Source organism: Ascaphus truei, chromosome 3 (assembly GCF_040206685.1).
Source record: "Ascaphus truei isolate aAscTru1 chromosome 3, aAscTru1.hap1, whole genome shotgun sequence".
Classification (NCBI taxonomy): domain Eukaryota; kingdom Metazoa; phylum Chordata; class Amphibia; order Anura; family Ascaphidae; genus Ascaphus; species Ascaphus truei.
The window spans coordinates 258,715,006-258,741,906 of NC_134485.1; the positions used below are offsets into that span (position 1 = coordinate 258,715,006).

At 41.8% G+C, this 26,901-nt stretch overlaps 1 protein-coding gene across 6 annotated transcripts in view; it reads right to left on the minus strand.

Annotated features, from left to right (window-relative positions):
- Positions 1-26,901, minus strand: part of MYO16 (myosin XVI) — a 539,667-nt gene that overhangs the window by 376,969 nt on the left and 135,797 nt on the right. For all 6 annotated transcript variants that reach the window (XM_075590716.1, XM_075590715.1, XM_075590717.1 and 3 more), the window contains 2 exons: positions 22,788-22,858; positions 9,350-9,493 (listed from right to left, as the gene is read on the minus strand). In XM_075590716.1, coding sequence (XP_075446831.1) covers positions 9,350-9,493; positions 22,788-22,858 — 215 coding nt within the window. The remainder of the gene's footprint in view (positions 1-9,349; positions 9,494-22,787; positions 22,859-26,901) is intronic.

Below are 26,901 nucleotides of genomic sequence, written 5' to 3' on the forward strand. Positions count from 1 at the left end.
TTTAACAGATCACTGTGCATTTACCTGAAGACATTTCTACTGCAGCGCAGACAAATGAAGTTAGATAAACTGTACTTTGAGAATGTACCAACACTTGTGTTGAAAGCAGCACATATAATGTGCCTTTTGAAAGAATGAGGAAGGAACAAAGGCAAAATTCTATTGAAAAAATATGATAAAGAAGATCTAAGCTATTGTTCTAATTTTGGTAAGCACATTAAATATGTTTTATTTTATTTTTTAACCAACTTAATTCAGTGAAGGTAACCAAGAATCTCAATATTATATTGTCCAGTTCCACAATTTATATGTATAGATAAAAGCGTATATTACATATGTTAAAGAAGCTTTAAATTAATAATGAATAGATGAATTGAGCTGTAACTGCAGGAGAAAGATACTTAACAAATACACGTTTATTTGAACCATTTTTCTAAAATCTTTCATCATCTACAGTATTTAGCTAACTGTCGATTCAAAACGGTGTTTATTTTATCTTTAAAAAGGCTTGTGCAGTTTACACTTAGGAAAAGAAGAATGTAGATTGACGATAAACCTACCTAATTTCAGTTGGACACATCATTTGCATCTTATTAGCATAATCTATTTATAAATGTTACGAGCAACTAACAATGTGCAGACAGAGACTTTTTAGGCTTTCATTACTATTTTATTCCCCTTTCATATTTTGTACACTTATAATTAGCTAGAGCACTGCAAGCCTTTCTAATGCTGATTTATTATATCACCCACATATGGTAATTGTTTGGAAAGGCAAATAAAAGGGTCTTGCAGCCATAGACATGTCTTTCATGCATTCAGGAAGAAATTAATCAAAGTCAAATTGACATTGAAAAAAAATATGTAATTGCAGAAAAAGGCATGCACAACGTTTTGGGAAAACAATCCCCTTTATTTAGCACATGTCAGCATCTAAACAATAACCAATGCTATAGTGCCTTTTTTATCAATGTGTCTGTTTTATACAGTACTGTAACTAATTATAAATTCATTTTTTCTGCAACAGTGAAGAATTTACAAAGCCTAACCCACATCTCTGGCGGTATGGTTGGATTTTTGCCATTAACAGAAATCACAATAGACACTTTGCTGCAAAGCACTTTACACCGACATTAGGAGATACACCTGCCAAATTATTACACCTACTGCTGCGACACACTTTATTCGAGCAAATACCCAGTATGTACCTGGCAGATACCTGGAATGCGCCGCTCCTCACCTCAGACAAGCCCCGTTGTATTTGCCTTCCCAGCCTGGGTTCATGCCTGGCTGATGGGCGGCTGATCTGTTAAATGATAATGATTAGGATTTAATAGGCTGCAATGCTTCGCGTGTCTACCAGATGGCATAAATTCATGAATTGTAATGCAGTATATATATATATATACTGTGCAGTATTGCAGCCAGCGGGAATAAAATGCTTCAATCCCTGCCTGGAAAATAACTCAATGCACTCGGGCAGAAAACAGTCACAAACCTCAATACACCCGGGTATACCCGAATTCGTGGGACTAGCCGAGCTCGAATAAAGTGTGTCGCCAGTGTATCATGTACTTACACCTATCAATTTCCGCTCTTTGCATCTATTTAAAGACACAATATTCTTTTTCACAATCCTTGATAAGTAAATCACAGTGAGTAACAAATAATATCAAACATATAGAAATGACTAAAGAATGCTAATAAATAGTGTACATTGAGACTGGGATAATTAAGACAAAGAATATGACAAAGACCAAAAGAAAAACCAGAGCACTGCAAAATTGTTGCCACCTGTAACTTTTTATCATGTTACCATTTTTCAGTCATAGGTGGTTGTTTATTAAACTATGATCGGGGCACTAGCACGAGGAAAGTCCTACTAAATCCAATGGAAGAGTTTGAGCAATAGTGCCTCCATTAGCCCTACTGTATCTCTGTTTAACGCATAACCACACACAGAGTCTCCTTTGCTGCAATTTCTGTTTTTCTAGTGAATTTATTTGAAAAGGACTTGAAAGCTCACAATTGACATGTTCACTATAATATTACAATAACAGGGACACAAATTAACACAGATACATAGAATAATATGCATTTACATACACATACAGTTTAGGTACTCAGTCATACGTATAAATGCACATAAACTCGGACATACTGTACTGTAATAGTATACATGTGTAGTCTAGTCCCCTGGCAATCATCTTTTCATTTGCCCTAACAGCATCTCCTTTTAGACACAGGCAATGTGGGGGATAAGCTCTCTCATGGAGGCCTAGCTTGTTGTTGCAGCCTGGATACACTATTGCTGTATCCAGGGGTGGGCTTAACAAAAACCAGATAGTCTCATCCCTGGGGAGGATACTGGCTCGGCCACATGCCAAGATGTGATGCCTGTCAGTATCGGACCTGCCCTGTCATAAGGGCAGGGTTACAAGCCCCTCCCCTGAGGTGCAAAAGCTGATACTCACCCAGAAGTTAGGAGCTCTCTTCCTTACCCTGTGGAGTGGAAGCACTAACCCTTTATCCCATCAGGGGGTAAAGGAGCTGAGAAGGGGCCTGCAGGGCCTCAAGCCCTGTGGGTACAATTTCAGGGAATGAGCTTGCCATAACTCTATGTATGCAGCAAATAAAGATCAAGTTAAATACATCTGTCATGGGCTGCTTGAATGGAACACCACATGAGTTGCCAGTGAGGACAGTCCTGGCTGCACCAGGATCCACACTGGCTGGAGGTGCTGCAGAAGAATCATCACTGACAGCCTGTCTTGATGTCTCCCCATACCATCGCAGAGTTCTCAGGGCCTTCTGTTCAACCCTACAGGTATGCACTAGTACCAGAAACACCAGTAGATAGACGATCTCACTTAGGGTGGGGGAATAGGTGTCACACATGTATACATTGTGACACAGTCATGCTTACACAATGGGATGTGCATGCCAAAGTCTTATGCAATGCTACATTGAACTGTCTTTAGAACAGAAAAAAAACATTAAGTAGGTTATGTATAGTTTTAGGCATACTTGGTTTATTCCATCTATAACTGATCATGCAAATTAATAAAAGGATAAGAAACAATGTTAAAATTTTAAATTTATGTATATACAATTGAAATATGTGAATTAAGCCTTGCTTCTTACACCATCTTCTCCATTGATTAATACAAATAGTGGGTATTGATTAATAAAACCTTTCAATGATAAGATGCATATTAGCAATAATTATTTTAGAATCAATTTATCTCCAAAGTGACCTGTACAGATCCTTGATATATACTGGTGGTCTCATTGGCACATATATGCAATTACAGACCACACACACATTGGCAAAGTGAGACTCAAACGTACTCACAAATATACAATATGTAGCCCTTGTTCCCCCGTGACAAGAAGGGACTTCCGGTACTGCCGTTACCTGTTGGCTAACAGAAGGCCTAAGCCTCCACCACTGGGAGCCTGAGGTGATCGTGTGTTCGCCTTGGTGCAGCACCGCACCTCCACCTGAGAGGGATTCCAGCGTAGCAGGATAAGCCCCTCACAGGAACAATGCCAATAGTAATACACACACACACAGGTATATAATAACAACCTTTACTGAATGCACATATAATATAACTACCAATACCACACAATATAATGCGCACCCAACCCAGTACCATAAGTGAGTGTCCCCAAAGTACATTGGGTGCTTGCCACCAATACCCTAATGTCCTTCTCCCAAAGTCCAGGTCCACCCAAAAGTATATGGAGTAGAGCTACCCCGTAAACAGTTGGTGCACTTTGTTGAGGTACCTGCCAGGTAGGCCGACTAGTAACAGGGATCTGCTTATCCAGCGACGTCTTTGTCCGCCTCTGTGTGGGGTGAACTCCGGTAGGAGGGTCACACCTTTGAGAGTATCTTTAACGTAGGTGGTCTGGTGCCAGACCACAGGCCGCAACTCACAGCACAGCGTCTATACTCACTACTAGCAGCTACTGGGGAAAGGTCCCTCACTAGGGACTTTCCCTGTAGTACCCACAAGCTATATGTGAGTGGGGCCTATCTTGGACTTCAAGGGTAAGCTGGCCTACTCTGGTGCCACTGACACCAAAACCCTACCTTCCCCTTCTCTGTCCTGGCTCCAACTGCCCCTTGCGCTCTAAGCACGGCAAATGTATGTATCCTCTCCTCAGAGGATCTGGGGAACCCTATTGTTCAACACTGCCCACGTGGGTATTATGCTCCAAAGCACTCTGGGGAGTGTAGTTCCCTCACGGAGCTATGTAGAAGATTTCCGCCAATCTCTCTGGTTCCTCTATGCGCACCCTCTAACACGACCGCCGGACCTGTGATATGCTCGGCGCAAGTGCAAGCTGCCTTCTGCGCATGTGCGGCTATCAGTAATGGTGACACCCTACCTAGGCTTCCGCCGCGGAGCTCCCTCTCCCTACCCGCACACAGCCGCCGCAGTGCCGCTGAATGCCCTCACGCCACCGGCAGCCAGCCGCTCACTCCCGCAGCCCCCCTTCCCCGCAGCCGCAATGAGGTAAGGGGGCCAAGGGGGGACCTGGCTACAAGTGTACACATCCTTTCGATCTAGATCACAATTGACCATGTTAAATACTGTATGAATACATGAATATAATCAGGGTGTTCACTAAGCTCTGGTATGGGGTATTCTAGTCAATACCAGTTAACACAGGATCCCTGTTTGTTACCCTACATGGGAGCTTAGTGAATCTTGGTGAATATGTTGTATTATGATATATATATATATTTATATATATATATATATATATATATATATAAAGCTAAAACATTTGAAAAGAACTGTGAGCTTTCAAAAAGTGACATACACAATCATTTTATCTATAAAGAACATGTATGTTGAGCCATTAAAACGGTATCATAGGTTGAAAAGAGTAAGCACCTCTTCAGGACCAATAGGTCTACTAAAACTTTGAGCAACCTTAGAATGTCAGAGAACAAGCAGGCAGTGGTGTACTGTACATGGTGGCACCTTCTCTTAATTCTCAGTAAAACAATGGAAACTGCAGTAACACCAGATATTGAGGCATGTTGTAAGACAGGCCTGCACAACTTGTAAAGCGAGAAGGGACGAACTTCTCCAAGAAAAACAGATTCGGGCCGCACGGGTAAAATCATCATCATCATCATCATCATAATCATCATCATCATTCACAAAGCTCCTCCAGCACCCCTCATCAATCTCTCCCAGCACCCCTCATCATCCTCATATCTGCCCCAGCACCCCATCATCCTCATATCTCTCCCAGCACCCCTCATCATCCTCATATCTCCCCCAGCACTCATCATCTTCATATATCTCCCCCTGCTCACCTCGTCATCAACCTTTGCGAGACTCACCCTCTATCTCACACCCCCATCTCTCCCCCTCACCCATACACAATACTCCTCCTCCACATAACACACAATACCCCCATGCAGACCACACACATCCCACCCCCCTGCACCTCCCCCCTCTGCACCTCCCCCCCTGCACCTCTCATCACTCTCCCCCCTGCATCTCAAATCACATCACCCCCCTGCACCTCACATCACCCCATTACACCTCCCCCCCTGCACCTCACCTCACATAACTCTCCCCCCTGCATCTCACATCACACACTCCCCTGCACCTCACATCACCCCCCTACACCTCACATCAACCCACTACACCTCCTCCCTGCACCTCACCTCCCCCCCTGTACCTCACCTCACATCACCCCACTGCAACACCCCCTGCACCTCACCTCCCCCCTGCAGCTCACCTCACTCACTCCCCTGCACCTTACCCCCTGCACCTCACCTCACTCCCCTGCACCTCAACCCCCCCTACACCTCACCTCCCCCCTGCATCTCACCTCACTCTCCCCCTGCACCTCACCTCACATAACCCCACTGACACTCTGCCACTGCCACTCTGACACACTGCCACTGCCACTGCCACACTGCCACACTGCCACTGACACAGCCACACTGACAATCTGCCACGGACACTGCCACTCTGACACACTGCCACTCTGACACACTGCCACTCTGACACACTGCCACTGACACTGACACACTAACACACTGCCACTCTGACACACTGCCACTCTGACACACTGCCACACTGCCACTAACAAACTGCCACTGACACTGACACACTGCCACTCTGACACACTGCCACTGACACAGTGGCACTGTCACTCTGAAACACTGCCACTCTGACACACTGGCACTCTGACACAGTGGCATTCTGACACAGTGGCACTGCCACACTGTCACTGCCACTCTGACACTCTGACACTGCCACACTGTCACTGCCACACTGTCACTGCCACTCTGACACTCTGACACTGCCACACTGTCACTGCCACACTGTCACTGCCACACTGACACACTGCCATTGACACACTGCCACACTGCCACTCTGCCACACTGCCACACTGCCACACTGCCACACTGTCACACTGCCACACTGCCACACTGCCACTAGCTCTGAGGAGCAGCTGCAGGGGGGGGGGTCCTACCTTTCACTGTGGAGCATGGCTGGAGGGGGGAAAACATCTTGGTCCCTGGCAGCAGGCACTTCCCTTCCTGCTCTCACTAACAGGCTCCGCTGTCACTAACCCTGCCCCCACCCTCTGCAGTCAGACCCCGCCCCCACCGTCTGCAGTCAGACCCCGCCCCCATCCTCTGCAGTCAGACCCCGCCCCCACCCTCTGCAGTCAGACCCCGCCCCCACCCTCTGCAGTCAGACCCCGTCCCCACCCTCTGCAGTCAGACCCCGACCCCACCCTCTGCAGTCAGACCCCGACCCCACCCTCTGCAGTCAGACCCCGCCCCCACCCTCTGCAGTCAGACCCCGCCCCCACCCTCTGCAGTCAGACCCCGCCCCCACCCTCTGCAGTCAGACCCCGCCCCCACCCTCTGCAGTCAGACCCGCCCCCACCCTCTGCAGTCAGACCCAGCCCCCACCCTCTGCAGTCAGACCCAGCCCCCACCCTCTGCAGTCAGACCCCGCTCCCACCCTCTGCAGTCAGACCCCGCCCCCACCCTCTGCAGTCAGACTTCGCTCCCACCCTCTGCAGTCAGACCCGCCCCCACCCTCTGCAGTCAGACCCTCCCCCACCCTCTGCATTCAGACCCCGCTCCCACCCTCTGCAGTCAGACCCCGCCCCCACCCTCTGCAGTCAGACCATCCTCTGCAGTCAGACCCCGCCCCCACCCTCTGCAGTCAGACCATCCTCTGCAGTCAGACCCCGCTCCCACCCTCTGCAGTCAGACCCCGCCCCCACCCTCTGCAGTCAGACTTCGCTCCCACCCTCTGCAGTCAGACCCCGCTCCCACCCTCTGCAGTCAGACCCGCCCCCACCCTCTGCAGTCAGACCCCGCCCCCACCCTCTGCATTCAGACCCCGCTCCCACCCTCTGCAGTCAGACCCCGCCCCCACCCTCTGCAGTCAGACCATCCTCTGCAGTCAGACCCCGCCCCCACCCTCTGCAGTCAGACCCCGCCCCCACCCTCTGCTGTCAGACCGGTCTCAGCTCTGTCCCTTCTCCCTGCCTGCAGAGGATCGCATCAAACTGCTGCCGATCCTTCCCTAATAGGCAGAGGGGGTTGGGGGGCCATCACAATGCTAGCGCTCGGCAGAGCAGGCTCAGGAGGGGGTGGGGAGCGTGTCAAAATGCTGGCGCTCCTTCCCTCCTGTGTCTGCAGAGCGGGCTGGGGAGGGGGGAAGAAGGGCATCGCGGGCCGCGAGGGCTGTATGTTGTGCAGGCCTGTTGTAAGAGGAGAGGCTTTATATTTTGCAATCTTACATAAACTATGGAAGGGAAAGGGACTGCTTTATATAGCACTAGCAGTTTATCCAACCTTCATTCTTTCAATACTAATGTAAATGATGTGCAAACCTACAGTATGCAGACACTATATACAGATTAGGGAATTAAGTTAAGTCTAGTAGTTTTCTTTACTATTTAAACATTCATGGAAATTTGCTGCACAGCAGAGGTTTCAAACAGCACACATTAAAATTAGCGATTCCCCACCATCCCTTAACTACAGTACATGAGGTACTGCAGCCTTTAGGCCAAGTAATTATACTTACTGTTATCAGATGTTCATTCACAGGAATAAAATGCTTTGGGTTAAGAGAGAAAGAAACTTAAATCCAATTCCATGCACATAGACACTTTCTGAAGAGGCAAAACGTTGATAACGATGTCTTTCATGTCAAGCTACAGTCTGCTGCTTAGCAATTCCACTGTTTACCAATGGGTTACATCACATTGTATTTCAACTCATCCTCTAGCAGCAATGCAATAACTCAAATGATTTATTCATTTGTTGAAGTGCTAAATACATGTACTCCAGGAAATAAAAAAAATATCTGGCTCTATTTAGAATTTAAAATCCGGCCTTAACGAAACTCAGAACATTTAGCCAATAAAGTTTTACTTTTAATGGGATCTAATGGGCATTAGTGCTGATTAGGCAATAAGGGGTTTCTGTGTGTTCCAGTAGTACTTGATCACCACAAGTGCACTTTAGACCAGGGTAGCGCAAACTTTTGCTGCAGCGCACCCTGTCTTCCTTGCCTGTATACTCGTGCCCCCCCTCCCAACCTTAGACCTGCGTCAAATGACGCTGCGGGGTCATGCGACATCATGTCAGGTGACCTGCGTTATTTGATGCGTGTGATGTCACATGACACCACGACGTCATTTGATGCTGTGTTGCCATGGCGACGCGTCACAGCTCCTGAACCTCGGTAAGTATAGCGTTGCAGAGGCCTCACGCATCCCCCAGCATTTAATTTAAATGCCTTGGGGAAGAGCGCAGGGCCTCTGCAAACACCCGCGCCCCCCCCAAGAAAAATCTCCCGCCCCCCTGGGGGGTGCCCCCCAGATTTCACACCGCTGCTTTAGACATAAACCCTCTTAATTTGAACCAGTTCTACAGTTGTTTCACAGTTCTGTTTCTTTACAGATAAAGATGATACAGTAGTACTGTACACTTTCATTAATAAATCTGCAACTTTCCCACACTGGGTAATGAACATAAAGTAACACTTCGGTAAATCTTCCTTGTATATTCTAAAATTACTTACAGTATGTACATTATGTCTACTATGTGTACTTTGGGTCTAGAGTGATACTGTAAATCAGTAGAAAAAAACCACACTGAAAAGAGCTGAGGTTTGTCCCGCGAGTCTTATATTTGACACTAAAACAGAACAAATAGAAATAATTTGTTCATGAACATAATAAAATGAATAATTTATGCCACCGCCTTAAACAAAGTTCTCAGAATCAAATCTTCAGTTCCTATTTCTACATAAATAATTTGCATACTTACGAGAAGAAGCAGCAGAACAATATCAGGGTTGTCACATGCACAAGCAACATGCATGGGTGTCCAAAGTTCCTCATCCTGGTGATTTACGTTAACTCCTCTGTCAATTAAAATTTCAGCAGCAAAGGCATTATCATATCGTGCACACTGGAAAAGAACAGAAGAAAGGATAAGACTCAGCGGACTAAAATTTTATTTGCATAACCAATTTGAAGGGTTACTTTTTCAACATGAAGCTGTAATTACAATAAACCGAAAGAGAAAGAACTCAGTTGAAGTAGCACTCAATTATCAATGATGATTAGTGTATTGATTAAAAATAATCTTTATTATTCAATTTAAATGTTAAAATAAATGGTGTACAAAGAAAAAAGAAAAAATAATAACCTTGACATGAATATGTCAGATATCTGGGACTGTGCCAGTAGTAGCGGATCGCTACATAAGGATAGACCCCTATTGTCGGTCTAAGAGTAGCAGTGTCTAGTTGCTTAAGTTGGTAAAAGTAAGTAATTACACTCCCCCTTGGCCAAGGTGTGGAGTATAGTGATGTGGAACTACAGATGATAAATCTCGTCAGCTGCTTGTATGATATAGTTTAACACAGCAATTTGTGCTGTAGTGATATGGTATGTTGTAGTTTAACGCCACGTTGCTATGCAGATAGAGGAGCAATAGAGTGCAGCCTTGCTGCTTGTCCTCAGTATATAGATGTATATCTAAAGTTTAGCCATATATACAGCCCCTTGCTCTGAGCCCACATTGCTATGCAGATGGAGGAGCAATAGAGTGCAGCCTTGCTGCTTGTCCTCAGTATATAGATGTATAGCTAAAGTTTAGCCATATATACAGCCCCTTGCTCTGAGCCCCCTGTGGTCGCAGTTACCATCAGGGGCAGTTAGATAGCAGTGAAATGTTATCAGGGCTGTAGGATTTGCGGATGTAGGATACTACCTGTGTATCAGCTGTTTGGCTCTGTTTGGACAAAGTTGCACACAGGTGTGTTCCGCTCCTAGTCACTACAATAGGTGTTGCAGTGGAGTGTTAGGTTAGCTGTATTGTCTATAATGATGGCGTTCCAAACCATTCACCTCAATATCGCAGCCATAGTAATAATAAAGTCCACCACTACTGAAGTAAGGTACAGCTGACACTGCTACAATTTAAAAAGCATCGTCGACGATCGTTTCGCGTCTGCTGCTTTATCAAGACTCCTGGGCGGCCCATTTCTCTGATGTCCCAAAGGTAGCCTCAATGGGCTTAAAGTTCAAGGAATTGAACAGATCCTTCTGAAAGAAAGAGGGGGCGACTTACTCAACCTTTTGGACCGCAGGGAAGCATATTGGATATTTATGCTTCAGACCAGAACCCCCTGCGGTCTAAATGTTGAGTGGAACCTGGGCCACTTTCTTAAAAAATAATAAAAAATAAATAATAAGAATAATGGCATAATGTGTTATAAGTAATAGCTTGGATTCATTTTACCACTATTTTTTGCTGCAATAATAACATGCTTCCTTAAATTCAAAGCATAAAAAGTTATAAGCTATGTGATCTGACTGTTTGCTACAATATGATGTTGCTAAACACTGTTTTCTGTCAATGATCCTACCCTATTGTGTTTGCATCAAACCCTGATATACTATTAGAGCCTTTATGATGTATTATCTATGTGGCTTTTGCCACTTGTTAGTTAGTAGCCTTTTGCTGAGGGCAATTGTTATGATGGCCTTTAAAAATCATTGATTAAACAAATAGCCATAGAATATGTATAACATACAACGTGTACAGTTGATTCCTCTTCACAACTGGAGACGCAGAAAAACAAGACATAACACACAAAGTCTTGTGGATTATTTTGAATTGTTTTTAATAAATTTTCTATATGTAGATAACTATGACAGCATTTTGTTAATATGGATTATAGATCCGATCTATGCTTATGCTTGGGATGCCAAGTGTAACTACGACGGCATTTTTTTTGATATGGATCATAGATCCTATGTATGTATATTCTTGTGTATGTCAGTGTATATGTGGGATCTGCATTGGGGATGGGCACCATTCTCAATGGGAGCATGTATTGATTCACTCTATTTTTTATTCGGTGTGCTCTTATTGAGTATGATAGACAATTCGTTCCTCTCTGTATTCTCTCCCTTCCCCTTCGTGCATGCACACGGGGCTCTGCGCGATTGGAGCTGCCTCGTCTGCCTCACACAGTTATTGGTGGTGCAGCGGTGCGCCTCAGCCAATCAGAGATCGTGGTGACGTCACGGGGGGTCGGGACAGAGACAGAGGGTAAGGGAATGTCATTTCCCTTCACGGCTCACTGTGAGCATGCGCGAGTGACGCTAGGGGGCGGTTCTTACCCACAATCCTCAGGGTTGTTGGAGCGGCGCACCGGATGACGTCACGCGCATGCGCAGTGGGCCCGCGATATGATTTTACACAGATTTTTGTAATTTGCCGATTAAGTACTAGGTATTTAAGGTGCCCACCCTAAGCATACCCCATACTCCTTGATAAAGGACCCGTTGGTCCAAAACGCGTAGGAGGTTTCTGCCTGTGTCCCCTAAGGTGTGATTTTGTCTCTTACCATGCTGCAATAAAAGAAAAGTTTTTATTCCACACCTGGCTCCCTGGCTGTGCGCCATTCGTTTTTTGCTATTGGATACTTCTGGATTCTGGATCCTTCTTGGCTTGCACGCCGGCAGAGGAAACCCTGGAGATGACGTGAGTGGGGTTTATTGGTTTAGACTACTATAGTTAAGTTTGACTGTTGTCACTGATACTTACAAGTCTTTAAGCACCTACCCACTCCCACTGGTTTCTCCAGGGTCAATAATAATATTATTCACTATATTGGATGGAGTTGCTGCGGGCTGGAGCACCCCGATTCTTTCACCTATCTAGCTTCCCCACATCTGGGGTTAGCTCACCGCAGTTGATTTCGTTAACTACAATCAAGTTTATTAGGGAGCAGTTGTATGGATTGAACTTTTTTTGATTTTTATTAGTGCATGGATATTTCTCCTGTGATTGTTGAATACAGTGGTGCATCCACTAATCTAAAGCAGTATGACTGAAATGGAGGATATCGAGACATTAGAAGAGGAATCAACAATGTATGCCCTGAACTGCTGTGATGACACCATTAGAAAAAAACGGGCACTACAAGTATTTGAACGGGTGGTACATGCTGACACTAAGGACATTTCAGATCTTAAAACACACTTCCAAAGATTGGAGAGACTCTTAATTCTGAACATTAGAGCATGGTGGGATATCATCTCCCTGGAGAATTATACACTAAACAAAAGGATTCCCAGGGGTTTGCGGGTGAAAAAGGTTCCAACTTTTGGGTTTACCACTCCCCAGTTTGAACAGCAATGGGTTCTTGCATTAGATCAGTGCAGCTTCAAACTTATGGAACTCATTATAGAGCAAAAAGTAAATGAAAGGAAACACCTGCAAACACAAATTAAGGATCTCCAATCACAACTGCAAAAATTTAAAGATTTAGAAGGCTTTAAGAATTATGACAGGATACTGTCAGAAACAGTGTTGAAAGCTGAGGAAGATATTACGGCAAAAAAACAGGTCAAATATGATAGGGACCGCACCGACTACAAGAAGAAACAAGTGTACAGTTGGCAGCGTGTTAACCCTATCAGAGAGAGGGGGAATCAGGGTTCCCAAAAGATGAATCAACAGAGAGACAAAGTAATGCGGTCAACCCCGCGTAAATCCATACTAAAATCTAAGAGTAATGACCAAACTAGTGGAGACTCTGATTTCTCTGATGTAGATAACCTCTCGCACTCAGTCTTTTTTTTCCAGACAGAAGGGTCCAGACAGTATCCAGATGGTCCAGTGGAGTCCTCCAGATCGAGATCAACAGGAGCGGACCACACAAGAAGCTATCATGATGGTGGTTCAGAGCAACAATCTTCCTCCAGACAACAACAGCAGCAAAAAAACTTCCCTCTCTTCCAGAAAAACCAAAAAGAACCAGAAGAGGAAAGAAGAAGAGAGGGAGGCAGATGGCCGGCGAAAAGGAAGAAGTGAGTAACAACCAAGAAATAGATGTTATTAATATATCTGGGGAAGATTTAACAACTGCAGAATATTCACTCCTACAGAAGGGGCTTAAGTATGCTCCAACTATGGACTTTGATCTGTTCAACACTGCCATAGATGTCCACAAATTTGTGAGGAAACTGACTTTAAAATCATTTTTTAACAAACGTGCACAGTTTCTAGGTCAGAAAGACAACAGGTCACTGGACATTGTAGAGGAGGTTGATTTATCTGGAGCACCACCTATATTAAACCCAAAGGATTTAGATGCGCCATTGAGTGACCCAACCACCTCTATCCCAACCTTCAGAGAGGCATGCGACCTTCAATATATTTTGGATCTTGAAGAACTATTAGAAGAGAATGAGGACTTATCTGAGCAAGTTAATACTCCAGAATTTAGTACTTGGAGGTCCAACCTTAAGAAAAGTTCATTATTTAACCCACAGTTCTCCAAGGGTCCTTTCTTGACTACCTTCGAGGACTTGGTCATTAGGGATTTGCGCATTTTGTCAGAGAGTTACTCTATTAATGCAGGCAAGCATAACTTAAATCCTGAGGAAAAACAGGCACTCTTTTCTTTACAAAAGAACTGCAAAATTGTAATAAAAAATGCTGATAAGGGAGGAGCAGTGGTAGTGCAGAGTAGGGCTAGCTACCTCAAGGAGGCTTATAGGCAACTTGGGGATGCTACCACCTACTCTGCACTACCAGATGACCCTACAGTACAATTTTTGTCATCATATAAAGAATTGTTAGAGTTAGGGGTAATTACACAAGTATTAAATAAAGCTGAAAGTGCGTTCTTGTGGAACCCTAATCCGACCATCCCAGTGTTTTACCATCTCCCAAAGGTCCATAAGACATTGGTCGACCCTCCGGGGAGACCAATCATTTCGTCTATTGGATCTTTGGGAGATGGTTTATCAAAATACATTGATCAATACTTACAACCCTTTGTGAAGGATTTACCCTCTTTTCTGCTGGATTCAGGAGATCTCATTATTAAGCTAAAAGATGTAATATGGAACCCACAATCGATTTGGGTGACCATGGACGTAACGTCCCTATACTCAGTCATAAGACATGACCAGGGGGTGGCAGCTGTCGATCATTTTATCGGAGGCCCAGATAGCAATCAATTCCACACAGCATTTATTTTAGATGCCATAAAATTCTTATTAATGCACAATTACTTTTTATTTGATCGCACTTTTTATTTACAACAAAGGGGTACGGCAATGGGCACGAGCTTTGCACCGGTGTACGCGAATTTGTTTATGGGGTGGTGGGAGTCACTGTTCATTTTTTCAAGCACAAATCCTTTTCGTAAGCATATCACATTTTACAAAAGGTTCATCGATGACCTGATTATGGTTTGGGAAGGGGACTTAGACATTTTACACAATTTTTTTGCATATATTAATTCTAATCACCTTAATTTAGCTTTCACTTACAATTTTCATGCACAGCACATTGACTATCTGGACCTCCGATTGTTTATTGACATGCAAGGTCAAATCCAAACGGAAACATTCAGAAAACCAAATGCAAGGAATATGCTGTTACGAGCAGACAGCTGTCACCCACCGGCGGTCATTAGGGGGATCCCCAAGGGCCAGTTCCTCAGACTGAGGAGGAATTGCTCCACTGAGGAGGCTTTTTCTCGTCAGTCTGAGGAATTATGCCATCGCTTCCATCAGAGGGGCTACAATTTGGATTGTTTAATTAACACCTCCAAAGAAATTGCATTAACCAATAGAGAGGATTTGTTTAAAAATGCTAAGGGTGATCCACACAGGGAAACAGTTACAATTAGCAATAAGAGCAAAAAAGATACTGGGTTCATGAAAGGGGATGTTCCATTAATGATTACCCAATACAATAGATGTAGTCACAAAGTTCAGAATATTATACGTAAGCATTGGAGCATCCTACAAATGGATTGCAGCCTCAAGGACTGTGTCAAGCAGGGCCCCCGCATTGTCTATCGCAAGGCCAAAACAATTGCTAGTTATGTATCCCCAAGTTATGTTGCGTCCTCTAACCCACCCACGAGAAAATTCGTAACTAAGGGTTCATACAGATGTGGAGGTTGTAAGATTTGCCAATTTATGTTTCCCTCACAATGCTTTAGGGGCCTAATATCTAATAAGGAATTCCCGATAAAATCATTCATTAACTGCAACACTCAATACGTGATTTACCTCCTAACCTGTGGGTGCGGGATTAACTATGTGGGTAGGACAATTAGACCACTTAAGAACAGAATCCTCGAACACATTAGATTAATTCGAAAAGGAGACACATCTCACCCGGTCTCAAAACACTTCACCCAATGTCCCAAAGGTAGCCTCAATGGGTTTAAAGTTCAAGGAATTGAACAGATCCTTCTGAAAGAAAGAGGGGGCGACTTACTCAACCTTTTGGACCGCAGGGAGGCATATTGGATATTTATGCTTCAGACCAGAACCCCCTGCGGTCTAAATGTTGAGTGGAACCTGGGCCACTTTCTTAAAAAATAATAAATAATAAATAATAAGAATAATGGCATAATGTGTTATAAGTAATAGCTTGGATTCATTTTACCACTATTTTTTGTGCAATAATAACATGCTTCCTTAAATTCAAAGCATAAAAAGTTATAAGCTATGTGATCTGACTGTTTGCTACAATATGATGTTGCTAAACACTGTTTTCTGTCAATTATCCTACCCTATTGTGTTTGCATCAAACCCTGATATACTATTAGAGCCTTTATGATGTATTATCTATGTGGCTTTTGCCACTTGTTAGTTAGTAGCCTTTTGCTGAGGGCAATTGTTATGATGGCCTTTAAAAATCATTGATTAAACAAATAGCCATAGAATATGTATAACATACAACGTGTACAGTTGATTCCTCTTCACAACTGGAGACGCAGAAAAACAAGACATAACACACAAAGTCTTGTGGATTATTTTGAATTGTTTTTAATAAATTTTCTATATGTAGATAACTATGACAGCATTTTGTTAATATGGATTATAGATCCGATCTATGCTTATGCTTGGGATGCCAAGTGTAACTACGACGGCATTTTTTTTGATATGGATCATAGATCCTATGTATGTATATTCTTGTGTATGTCAGTGTATATGTGGGATCTGCATTGGGGATGGGCACCATTCTCAATGGGAGCATGTATTGATTCACTCTATTTTTTATTCGGTGTGCTCTTATTGAGTATGATAGACAATTCGTTCCTCTCTGTATTCTCTCCCTTCCCCTTCGTGCATGCACACAGGGCTCTGCGCGATTGGAGCTGCCTCGTCTGCCTCACACAGTTATTGGTGGTGCAGCGGTGCGCCTCAGCCAATCAGAGATCGTGGTGACGTCACGGGGGGTCGGGACAGAGACAGAGGGTAAGGGAATGTCATTTCCCTTCACGGCTCACTGTGAGCATGCGCGAGTGACGCTAGGGGGCGGTTCTTACCCACAATCCTCAGGGTTGTTGGAGCGGCGCACCGGATGACGTCACGCGCATGCGCAGTGGGCCCGCGATATGATTTTACACAGATTTTTGTAATTTGCCTATTAAGTACTAGGTATTTAAGGTGCCCACCCTAAGCATACCCCATACTCCTTGATAAAGGACCCGTTGGTCCGAAACGCGTAGGAGGTTTCTGCCTGTGTCCCCTAAGGGGTGATTTTGTCTCTTACCATGCTGCAATAAAAGAAAAGTTTTTATTCCACACCTGGCTCCCTGGCTGTGCGCCATTCGTTTTTTGCTAATAACACAGCAGACCTATCTAGCAGGCTGGCTGGCTAAACCAGAACCAAACCATAAGGGTACTTTAAGCAGTCAGTAAACAAATGAATAATCCTTACTTTGGTTGAAGTAGTCTTTGGTGAAATCCCTCTGGCTAAGGGCTCACGCAGCAGTGTGCTCCTCTCTAAGGCAGGGGAGCTACTGCCAGTCACATGATCCTTTTTCTACCTTGCTGGCTCTCAGGTGTCAGCTTGCCTCCTTGATTTCCTAACTTCCACCTGAGTTAACCCTTATGAGTGCTGGATGAAGCACTCAGACATATGTCTCCCAGGCGTAACTGATAGGAGTTGACTTCACTCTGTCACAAATACACTAATCATCATTGATAATTGAGTGCTACTTCAACTGAGTTCTTTCTCTTTTGGTTTATTGCAAATACAATTCTCAGACAAGCACCTTATCTACACCATTAAAAACTTACCTGTTAGCTGAGCAGAGGTTTACTTTCCTTTCCCACCCCTCCCATACTTTTCCCATGGTATATATGAAGCTGTAATTAACCAGATAGCTACATATTTAAAATGTTACGGTTTGTTTTGTTCTGTTACCAAGCCCAATAATTTTATATGGCGATTCTGCTTTTTAATTTACTATACCCTAGCATGCCACAATTACTAAATGTACAGTAGTCAAAGTGAGCTGACATATGCTTTTTATATGAAACACTGGTCTTTCTCTTAAATGGTAGTCATTATGTTACTTTGTTGTAATTATGTAATGATGAAAGTACGCTTTAAAAAGTATAATAAATGCTGTAGAATATTAGACAGAAAATACAGTAAATGAAATCATTTAAATAAATATCTTTATTGTCAGATAGGTATCAAAGGACATCTACAAATATAGTACTGAAATGCTTTCTGACATTCAGTAATAGAATTAACATGACCAAAAGATTAATGAATATTTGGATGTTATTAAATTAGTGTACTACTGTATCTGTCATATGCCTTTTGTCGGATGACCTTGTAGAGTGAGCTATATGAGAATTCCATTGAATGCAGACAGCATCATTAAAGCTAAAGATACAGGTGCAATGACATTTTAAATGCCCTTTGGCAAGGAAAGACATTTGTCAAATATTTGTAACGGTACAAAGTATCTGAAATACAAATCACTAAATCCCCTACTATCTAATGCTTTGCAGGTATTTTGCGGACAGGAAAGGAACATGTTGTCCTTTACATTTTGATAGTTCCATATAGATATAGCCAGGTCACCTGCTGCCTACTATTCTGCCCTTGGGCTGGCAGTAAACCCTGGTACAGTCAGGTTGCCAGTAGTTGGTATGGGGTGTGAAGATTGAGATAAAGTATGTGGCTCAGGCTATATGAAGACAGACTATCATCACCACCATTTTGGCGCAGCAGCCATTTTGAATGTTTGCTTGTATGTATATCTGTTTATTTGTGTATGTTTGATTACTGCAGAGTATCGCTCCTGGCTGTAACTAGCCCTTGTATATTTCCTACTAGTCATGCAATTGAAATAATTGCATTCGTAAGAGTTTTTCCTGCCTTAGACATTTTTTGCTGACCTTAGTCTCTCTTATCTGACAGGTACACCCAGAGGGCTAACAGGGTTACTCCTTAAGTCAGGAGGGTAAGAGGCCCACATTGCAGTGGAATATATAGCATACAAAGCATATTTATGTATGGATAAGGATTTTTATATAAGTCATCATATTGTTTTTATCTCTAAGTCAGCCCCCTTAAGGGGTGTATCACTCATTTTGAAATGTATAAAAATGTGATACCAAGCAATATGTTTTTCAGAGGCATGAGTTAATTTTGAATTCTTTTCTATCATTTGTACCTTGGTGCAGATAAACTCACGTTGATACTTTGAACCTTTGACTCATTGATATTATTTCTACGCTTGCACAGGGGGTTTCCCCCTTCTCTTTGGTACTGCACTTGAGTGACAGCAGGGGGTGGTACATCCTGTTGTAGCTAAACAGCTAAAGTTAGGAGTGTCCTTCCCCTCTGAGGAAGGCAGGTCACATGACTAGGAGTCTGAGATTGGGGCCTTCCCTTGTGCTCTTCCCTCCGGGGGATAGTGAGTGTGGACCATACCTCTGCCTCTGCTACCGAGGCGTGGAAGAGCTAGGACGTCTGCGGGTGTCCTTGGCCTTTAGTGACAGTTCAGGGACCATCATTCAGTGAGAGCTGAGAGTACTGCAATGGGCAGAAGCCTGCCGTGTAACTGTGCTGCACAGAGTGAATAAACTGTTCCTGTTGTTATATACATCGTGCCTGGTGCGTGACCTTACTGGGGGGATAGGTAATAAGTTCTACCGTGGAAGATCACCTTCAGTTCCTGGAGTCTACGGCAGATGGAGGCACTGCACTGCTAAGGAGATATGTGGGGTAAGAACCCCAGAAGCCTAGTCCTGTGTCCCCACTACAATCGGAGGACGACTCAGCCCTCCTGTTGCCAGCAGGTATATGCACCATACACCGTAATAATGGACAAATCTCCCACTGGTTGGGGGAAAAACGTTACATAGATATTGTAAGAATGTATTTATTTCGGATGCAGCCTCTCTTTGGACCAAAATTGCCGTAATAAATGGTAATAATTTGTTTTGGGGATTATGGGTCATATTTGATAAGTGGTGCTACTCAATAAGACACCTTCGGATGATTAAATACACCTATGGTGTCTACTCAAACTGGAGGGTGTTGTATGGAATAGCAACACCTAGTAAATCTGATTTATTGACACACATTTGATCATACATACATATTTTTTTATTATTACTATTATTATTTTTTTATAAATCCAGTTGTAAACATTAAAACATGAGTAGAAAAGAAAAAGATGGCGCTAAGTGAGATCAAATACAACTGTGGAAAATGTCAAAGTTTTGTGTGAAGAGCCAGGAACGCTCCAGGTGAAGGGATAATACCTACTTAACATGTGTATGCACATTAACCCATTCTTTCACTTTGTGAGAGCTGCAAATAGTGTGCAAGATATCTCTTTAAGTGATCTATGTTTCCACTGCTCTTTTACCTCTTCCCTCTTACCCAGCCATACATACTACAAGTACGGGAATACAAAGATTGACTATTCTTATCACCACTTACACCAACTTATCTCTAATTTTAGCATTTTATAGCGTGCTCAAAACGAAGAAGTTTAGTATTACTACTTTTTTCATTAACAAATTTGACTGCCATATACTATCAGCTGGACTTCATTGGTTTCATTGATACAATATGTTTATATGATTTCTCCTTGGAGTCAGATATTTGGTGATTATCCGTGTTGGGTTCTGTCTGTAACACCTAGAGGGTTTACAAAGAGGATTCAATAGTCTTCATTGTTTCCCCAGGGAGGACGAACAGGCTTACCATAGAGATCACTAATATTGCAGACAATTTAAATGGTTATATATATGCATGCAAAAATATGTACATAAGGGGTGCTTTCCAGAGTGAAAAGCGCCTGCTTTTTTAGAAGCTTAGTATAAGATGAATGTTTTATTTTTAAATTAATATTCAATTTTGTGTTTTTGTTTTGTTTTATTTTTATTAAAATTACTATTTTTACCACACACATCTAGAGTGAGGTCTTATTTGGAATTCCTTGGCCTCTGAGACATAGGGTTCTCTCCTTATTTGATTCCATGCGCTGTAGTATATTTTCCTTTCATGTAAACATGAGTAGTTTATAAACATGGGAAGAGTTTGTTTTCCTTTAGTGTTTGATTTCCTGTGTAATATCACTGTGTGCTGAGCAAGGGCTTACACAAGTTTGTCCATTCTCAGTTGTCTCTGGGATCGGTACACCTTACCACAGGACTAGTTCATATTTGGAACAGTGATCAATGATGCTGCTGTTACGGACTGACTGTCTGTGAAAACATCAATTTAAATAAAAACAAGATCAAATGTTTCACTATATTAACTTGATTATTAGGAAACTGACTATAACTGAGTTAATAATCCATTTGATTCACCTCTTACATTTTACTTGGTGGCAATATAGTATAGCAAATGAATCAATGGGCTTCTTCTGGATATTAATACAAAGCATATTCACAACAAGATTATGTAAACCTGATCTAGAGATGTTGAGGAAGTATAGGATATTGATATGGTACTTTTGGGATAAACAGAGTGAGAAAATGCACAGTACCACAGATCTCAGAGAGCTACAACTTAAATGTATGCACAAAACATACTGTATTTCTCACCTCATCTGCTCTTTAAATTCAAACATAGTTACATAGTAGATGAGGTTGAAAAAAGAATTCCGTTCATCAAGTTCAACCTATGCTAAATTTAGACAACAGATACTTTATCCTATATCTATACTTCCTTATTGATCCAGAGGAAGGCAAACAAAAAACCCCAGAGTCACATCATACAATGATATCTCATAAGGGGAAAAATAAATTCCTTCCTGACTCCAAGAATTGGAAATCGGATTAATCCCTGGATCGATTTCCAGAACAAATGTCCCAAATTTGTGCACATGCTGACCTTTACATTGCTTTTAGTATTGCAGGAAACCTAAGAAATTTTCGTTTTACAGTATATAGGTACTATCCTTAAAATGAAGTTCCTTGTGGATATCAGTGCTCTCATTTTTGGCATTCTGAAATCCTGGGAAGTTTTGATGCCTTTAGCGATGGATATTCTTGTCAACAGCAAAAAATATAATATTACATCAATGGCTTTCACCTATTCCACCACAATCAAATCATTTGACACATTTTACAGTTATGTCTATTGAAAGATTTGATATTTTGATGTACAAAAGAGTGTAGAATGAATATGTAAATGAATATGTAAATGGCCTAATTATTGCAGTTAGAGAAGTAGATGGAGAGGGGGTGAGTTAATGTTTGAAACTTAATATGTTTTTGATAAGTATTGGTTACATTTTTTCCCTTTGGTCCTTAATTATAAGGACCTAGATATCTATGTACTAGTTAAATAACAGTGGTTCTTTTGTTGTGTCATTAGTAATACAGTATTTCTTATTTTTTATTTTTGTTTCATTAAAAAAACAAAACAAAAAAACAAGTGGTGTACAGTATGATTATCTTTTTCTATTGTTTAGCCTACAGTATATGACATATTGCTAACTGTATGGAACCTGGCTGATTATGGTCTGTCTCTCCATTCAGTTGTTGTATTGCGGTGATTATGCCATGTTCTATATTCCTAAATTTGTGGGGATGATATTCTCATTGATGAATCAATGTAAAGTAATTTAATAAATACAGTTAAAATATCTTTGGAATTGGGAGATAGTTTCAAACAGGAATGCTACAGTATTGTAAAGACCCATTACGGGAGATCAATGAAGAGGTCTTCTTTGTAATTGTGTAGGTAATTAGAACATGCCTAAAAATAAATGTTGCTAAATATAATTTCGCCCCTTTATCATCTATTTAAAAAATGATTCATTATTTCAATATTAGTCAACACATCTAATCTCTTCCTTTCACATTTAATTGTATTATTTCAATGTGTAATTGACATTTCAGGATATTAATATCAAAACACTTTAGATTTAAAATCTACTTACCAGATGGAGCAGGCATCCCCCCGAAGTAACAAGAGTATGAGGGTCAGCACCATCCTTAAGTAACTGTAGTACTGCAACATGAAAAAAGGGAGTTCTTATTTTATGATATGACACTACATACTTTCAATAACACACTTGTGAGGTTGGAAAATCATCCACTTTATTTCTGTAATCTAAACTCCTGGACTGCCTGGCCAATATTGACAGGTAATTTACTAAGCCTGTACAGCAAAATAGGGGCTGACAGAACACTTTAAGAATGAAAATCAAAGGAACAACCCTTAGAAATGTAATTTAAACTTATTACTGTTCACATTGATTCCCCCAATTGACAGGGCTACCCTGTAAAACAAGTTACATAAAAGTAACGGAGCTGATTTGGCAGTAGGAGGATATTGTTAGACTTCTAGTATAGCAAACAGGGGGAGCCAAGCACACCAAAAAAGAAGTACTGTATTTAGATAAAGTTAATGCAAAGAGATCATGTAATGACTAAACAGGTCAACGGTATCCAATGTTTCGGTGCAATTCACCTTCAAGTGAAATGTTGGATACCTTTAACCTGTGTAGTCATTACATTTCAAATACTTTCTGGGCAGGTAACCTATCTATCTGAACAAGCTCCTCACCCCTACTACATGCAGCACTTATCATCTGAGATCTTACTCCAGACCAGTTTAAGTTCTTTCAAAACTAAGACTGTCTCACATTTTAATCTGGTCTGTAACTGTTGCATAAGCCTATAATATACATCTTCTCTAACTGTGCATGCAATGTATTGTATATCATGTATACCCTATTCATTTATGCAACTGTATTTGTAACCATGTATTATTTGTCATATTAACTATGTCCAGGACATACAGTACAGTGAAAATGAGAGGTAACTCTCAATGTATTACTTCTTGGTAAAATATTTTATAAATAAATAAATATACATGATCTCATTGCATTAACTTTATCCAAATAATTATTTGTTGGTGTGCTTGGCTCCCTCTGTTTGCTATGCTGCTCCCTGACAAGGATTTTTTTGCCTGTAGACCACAGTATTTTCAGCTTGTTTTTTTTACTCAGTCCCCTGGGTCTAGAGCATCACGAGTGGCTTTTTTCCTGATCCCTGTATTCGTTAGACTTCTAGTATCAACTCTTTTGATCTTGGTTAGTCACTTCCTATTCCATTTCCCTATGCCCAGGGAGCTAACATTAAAATGCAAATATGCTCCATACGTTGGTGTTCTAATATAAATCACATAGTTATGATCAAATGTGAGTGATTGTTATCGAAAAGTAAGAGATTAATAAAATATTTCACGCTGAGTTGAAAAGTAGAATTTACCATTGAGGGGATATTGTTTTTCTCATTGATAGTGCTAGCTGCAACATTGTCCATTTATACTCATATATAGTAATGGGCGACATATTAGCACAAACTTGTATTTGCAGCGAATAAATCGCAAATGTGTTGCTGTTCAAAAGAAGTTGCCACTAGTTTTTGAAGTAAAACTTATTTCGCGGAAGTGCCATCCAAAAAAATCTCATAGGGAAAAAACCTGAAAATTGTCACGAAAAAAAATAACGGAAGTGACTGCACATTTGCAGAATTGTATCCTGTGCACGTGCAGAAAAATTGCTGGCATAGGGCCGGGCTTGGCCCTGTTTCCATCTCACACCCCGGCCAGGAGACCCCAGGGTGCCAGTCACAGACAGAAGCACTGTGCTCCTTGGAAGGCAGTCAGACGCAGGGGTACTGTGTCATAAATCGCATACTACACAAGGGGGTGTTAGGTTTCAGTCACAGGTAACATTCTTATGTGCACTGTTTTTAAGTTAAACCTTGCTTGCTTTATTCAATGTACTATCACTGGAAGCTGAGATCAGTGTACCCCGAAAGCTCGCATAAATAAAAGCATTTTGTTAGCTACAGAACGGTATTGTCGATTCATGTATGTATATATATATATATATATGAACAACAAGAAAAGAAAGCGCCCGATCCTAGTGCAGCATGAAAAAATACAATTTAATAAAAATGAATATGAATAAAACCAACAAATGCGAACTCACAAACACAGGATAAATAAATGCATATAATGAGTATACTCATTCGCCAACCGCCCACGTTGTGCCTTGGATGGCGCGCCCTCTCTCTGTCTGGGTTTTCTCAGCTCTGCTGAACCGACATCCAGCAGGGGATACAGGAAAAAGCTCACCACAATGTGACCCGGAAGTCCTCCACAATGTTAGTGTATCTGGATATGAGGTCTGTAGTCCGTGACCCCGCGATGCAGAGGCTGATCAGAGAAGTCTCTCTGCACTCCCAAAGGCAGTCCGTAATGAGGTGGGCAGTGAGGATAGAGTCAAAATATATATCACAGTGTGACAGCAGCTAAAAAACGCTCTTCTCTACGCGTTTCTTCACATAAAGGATGAAATCACTTTATGTGAAGAAACGCGTAGAGAAGAGCGTTTTTTAGCTGCTGTCACACTGTGATATATATTTTGACTCTATCCTCACTGCCCACCTCATTACGGACTGCCTTTGGGAGTGCAGAGAGACTTCTCTGATCAGCCCCTGCATCGCGGGGTCACGGACTACAGACCTCATATCCAGATACACTAACATTGTGGAGGACTTCCGGGTCACATTGTGGTGAGCTTTTTCCTGTATCCCCTGCTGGATGTCGGTTCAGCAGAGCTGAGAAAACCCAGACAGAGAGAGGGCGCGCCATCCAAGGCACAACGTGGGCGGTTGGCGAATGAGTATACTCATTATATGCATTTATTTATCCTGTGTTTGTGAGTTCGCATTTGTTGGTTTTATTCATATTCATTTTTATTAAATTGTATTTTTTCATGCTGCACTAGGATCGGGCGCTTTCTTTTCTTGTTGTTCACAGATTTCTGGGAGTTCGTTGGTCCTTGATGAGAGCAGCCAGATCCTAGCATGGACCCTTGGTTTGGTTGATATATTTTTACATTTTTCACATTTTTTATTTTTATTTTTATCTTTGACACACTTAGTGTCATTTTTTCTGTATTTTTCCATTCATCATTCATTTAGTATCATTCAGGAGGGATTCATTAGTGCAGTAGTCATAACTACCAACACATGCCATTTTATTATATTTGTATTGTTCACTGGCATATATTTGTGTTTACAGCAGCTTTTTAAACATTGGCACTCAGCATTTTATTATAACATATTGCATGTATTTTTATTAGTGTGAGTCAATCATCCATAATACTGTTGCATTCACTTTTGCCATTCACCTTTGCTATATCCATTTCATACAATCATTTGGTAATTAGTCTGATTTTACACCTGAGGAGCGCAGTCTATTCTTTGTTTGTTATATATATATATATATATATATATCCACTCCGGGAAGAAGCCCACCGACGGGTGAAACGCGTTGAGTGTTTACTTTCTGACAGCCCTCATGTAATCTTTATTTGGATGGACTCGTAAAGAATCTGTTGCAGCATTTTTGATTTTCTTTATTTCTGCCATGCGCAAGCATTGGAACAAATCTTCTACAATCTGATGGACATATGCCTCACGCAATCCTGCTACAGCTGAGTATTAACTCTCTTTGCTGTCTGGGCATTATTTGTCCTTGCAGTGCTAAGCACTGCTGTATTTTCCATATGTATGACTCTGTTTGTTAGCATATCATTAATGGGTATATATTTTGTTTGCTGCATCAGTCCTCATTGTTTTCTTTTTTTGGGGGGGGAATTGCTAGGCAGGGTATGATTATTATCCCTGTGTGCTTTTCTCTTCCCCTTTTATTTTTGGTAATATATCATTTTTCCTGGCTGTATACTGGGTCATTGATCATATACTTTTCCTCCATGCCATAATCTATCATATATCTCTCTATTAGGCATCTATGCCAGTAGGGATTTATATTATTTTGTATTACCATCTAGGGTTATATTAAACTACTTTTGTGTTACAATTTATATTTATTTAGACACATTTTAGTTTTTTTGAGGTAACATAGACTTTATTCACTAGATCAACAGTCCTCCTTTTATCCAATATATTTTTTGATACATATATTTTGTTAGGCTGTCTTTAGTATATTCATGTTTTTAAGTTAGTGTGTCT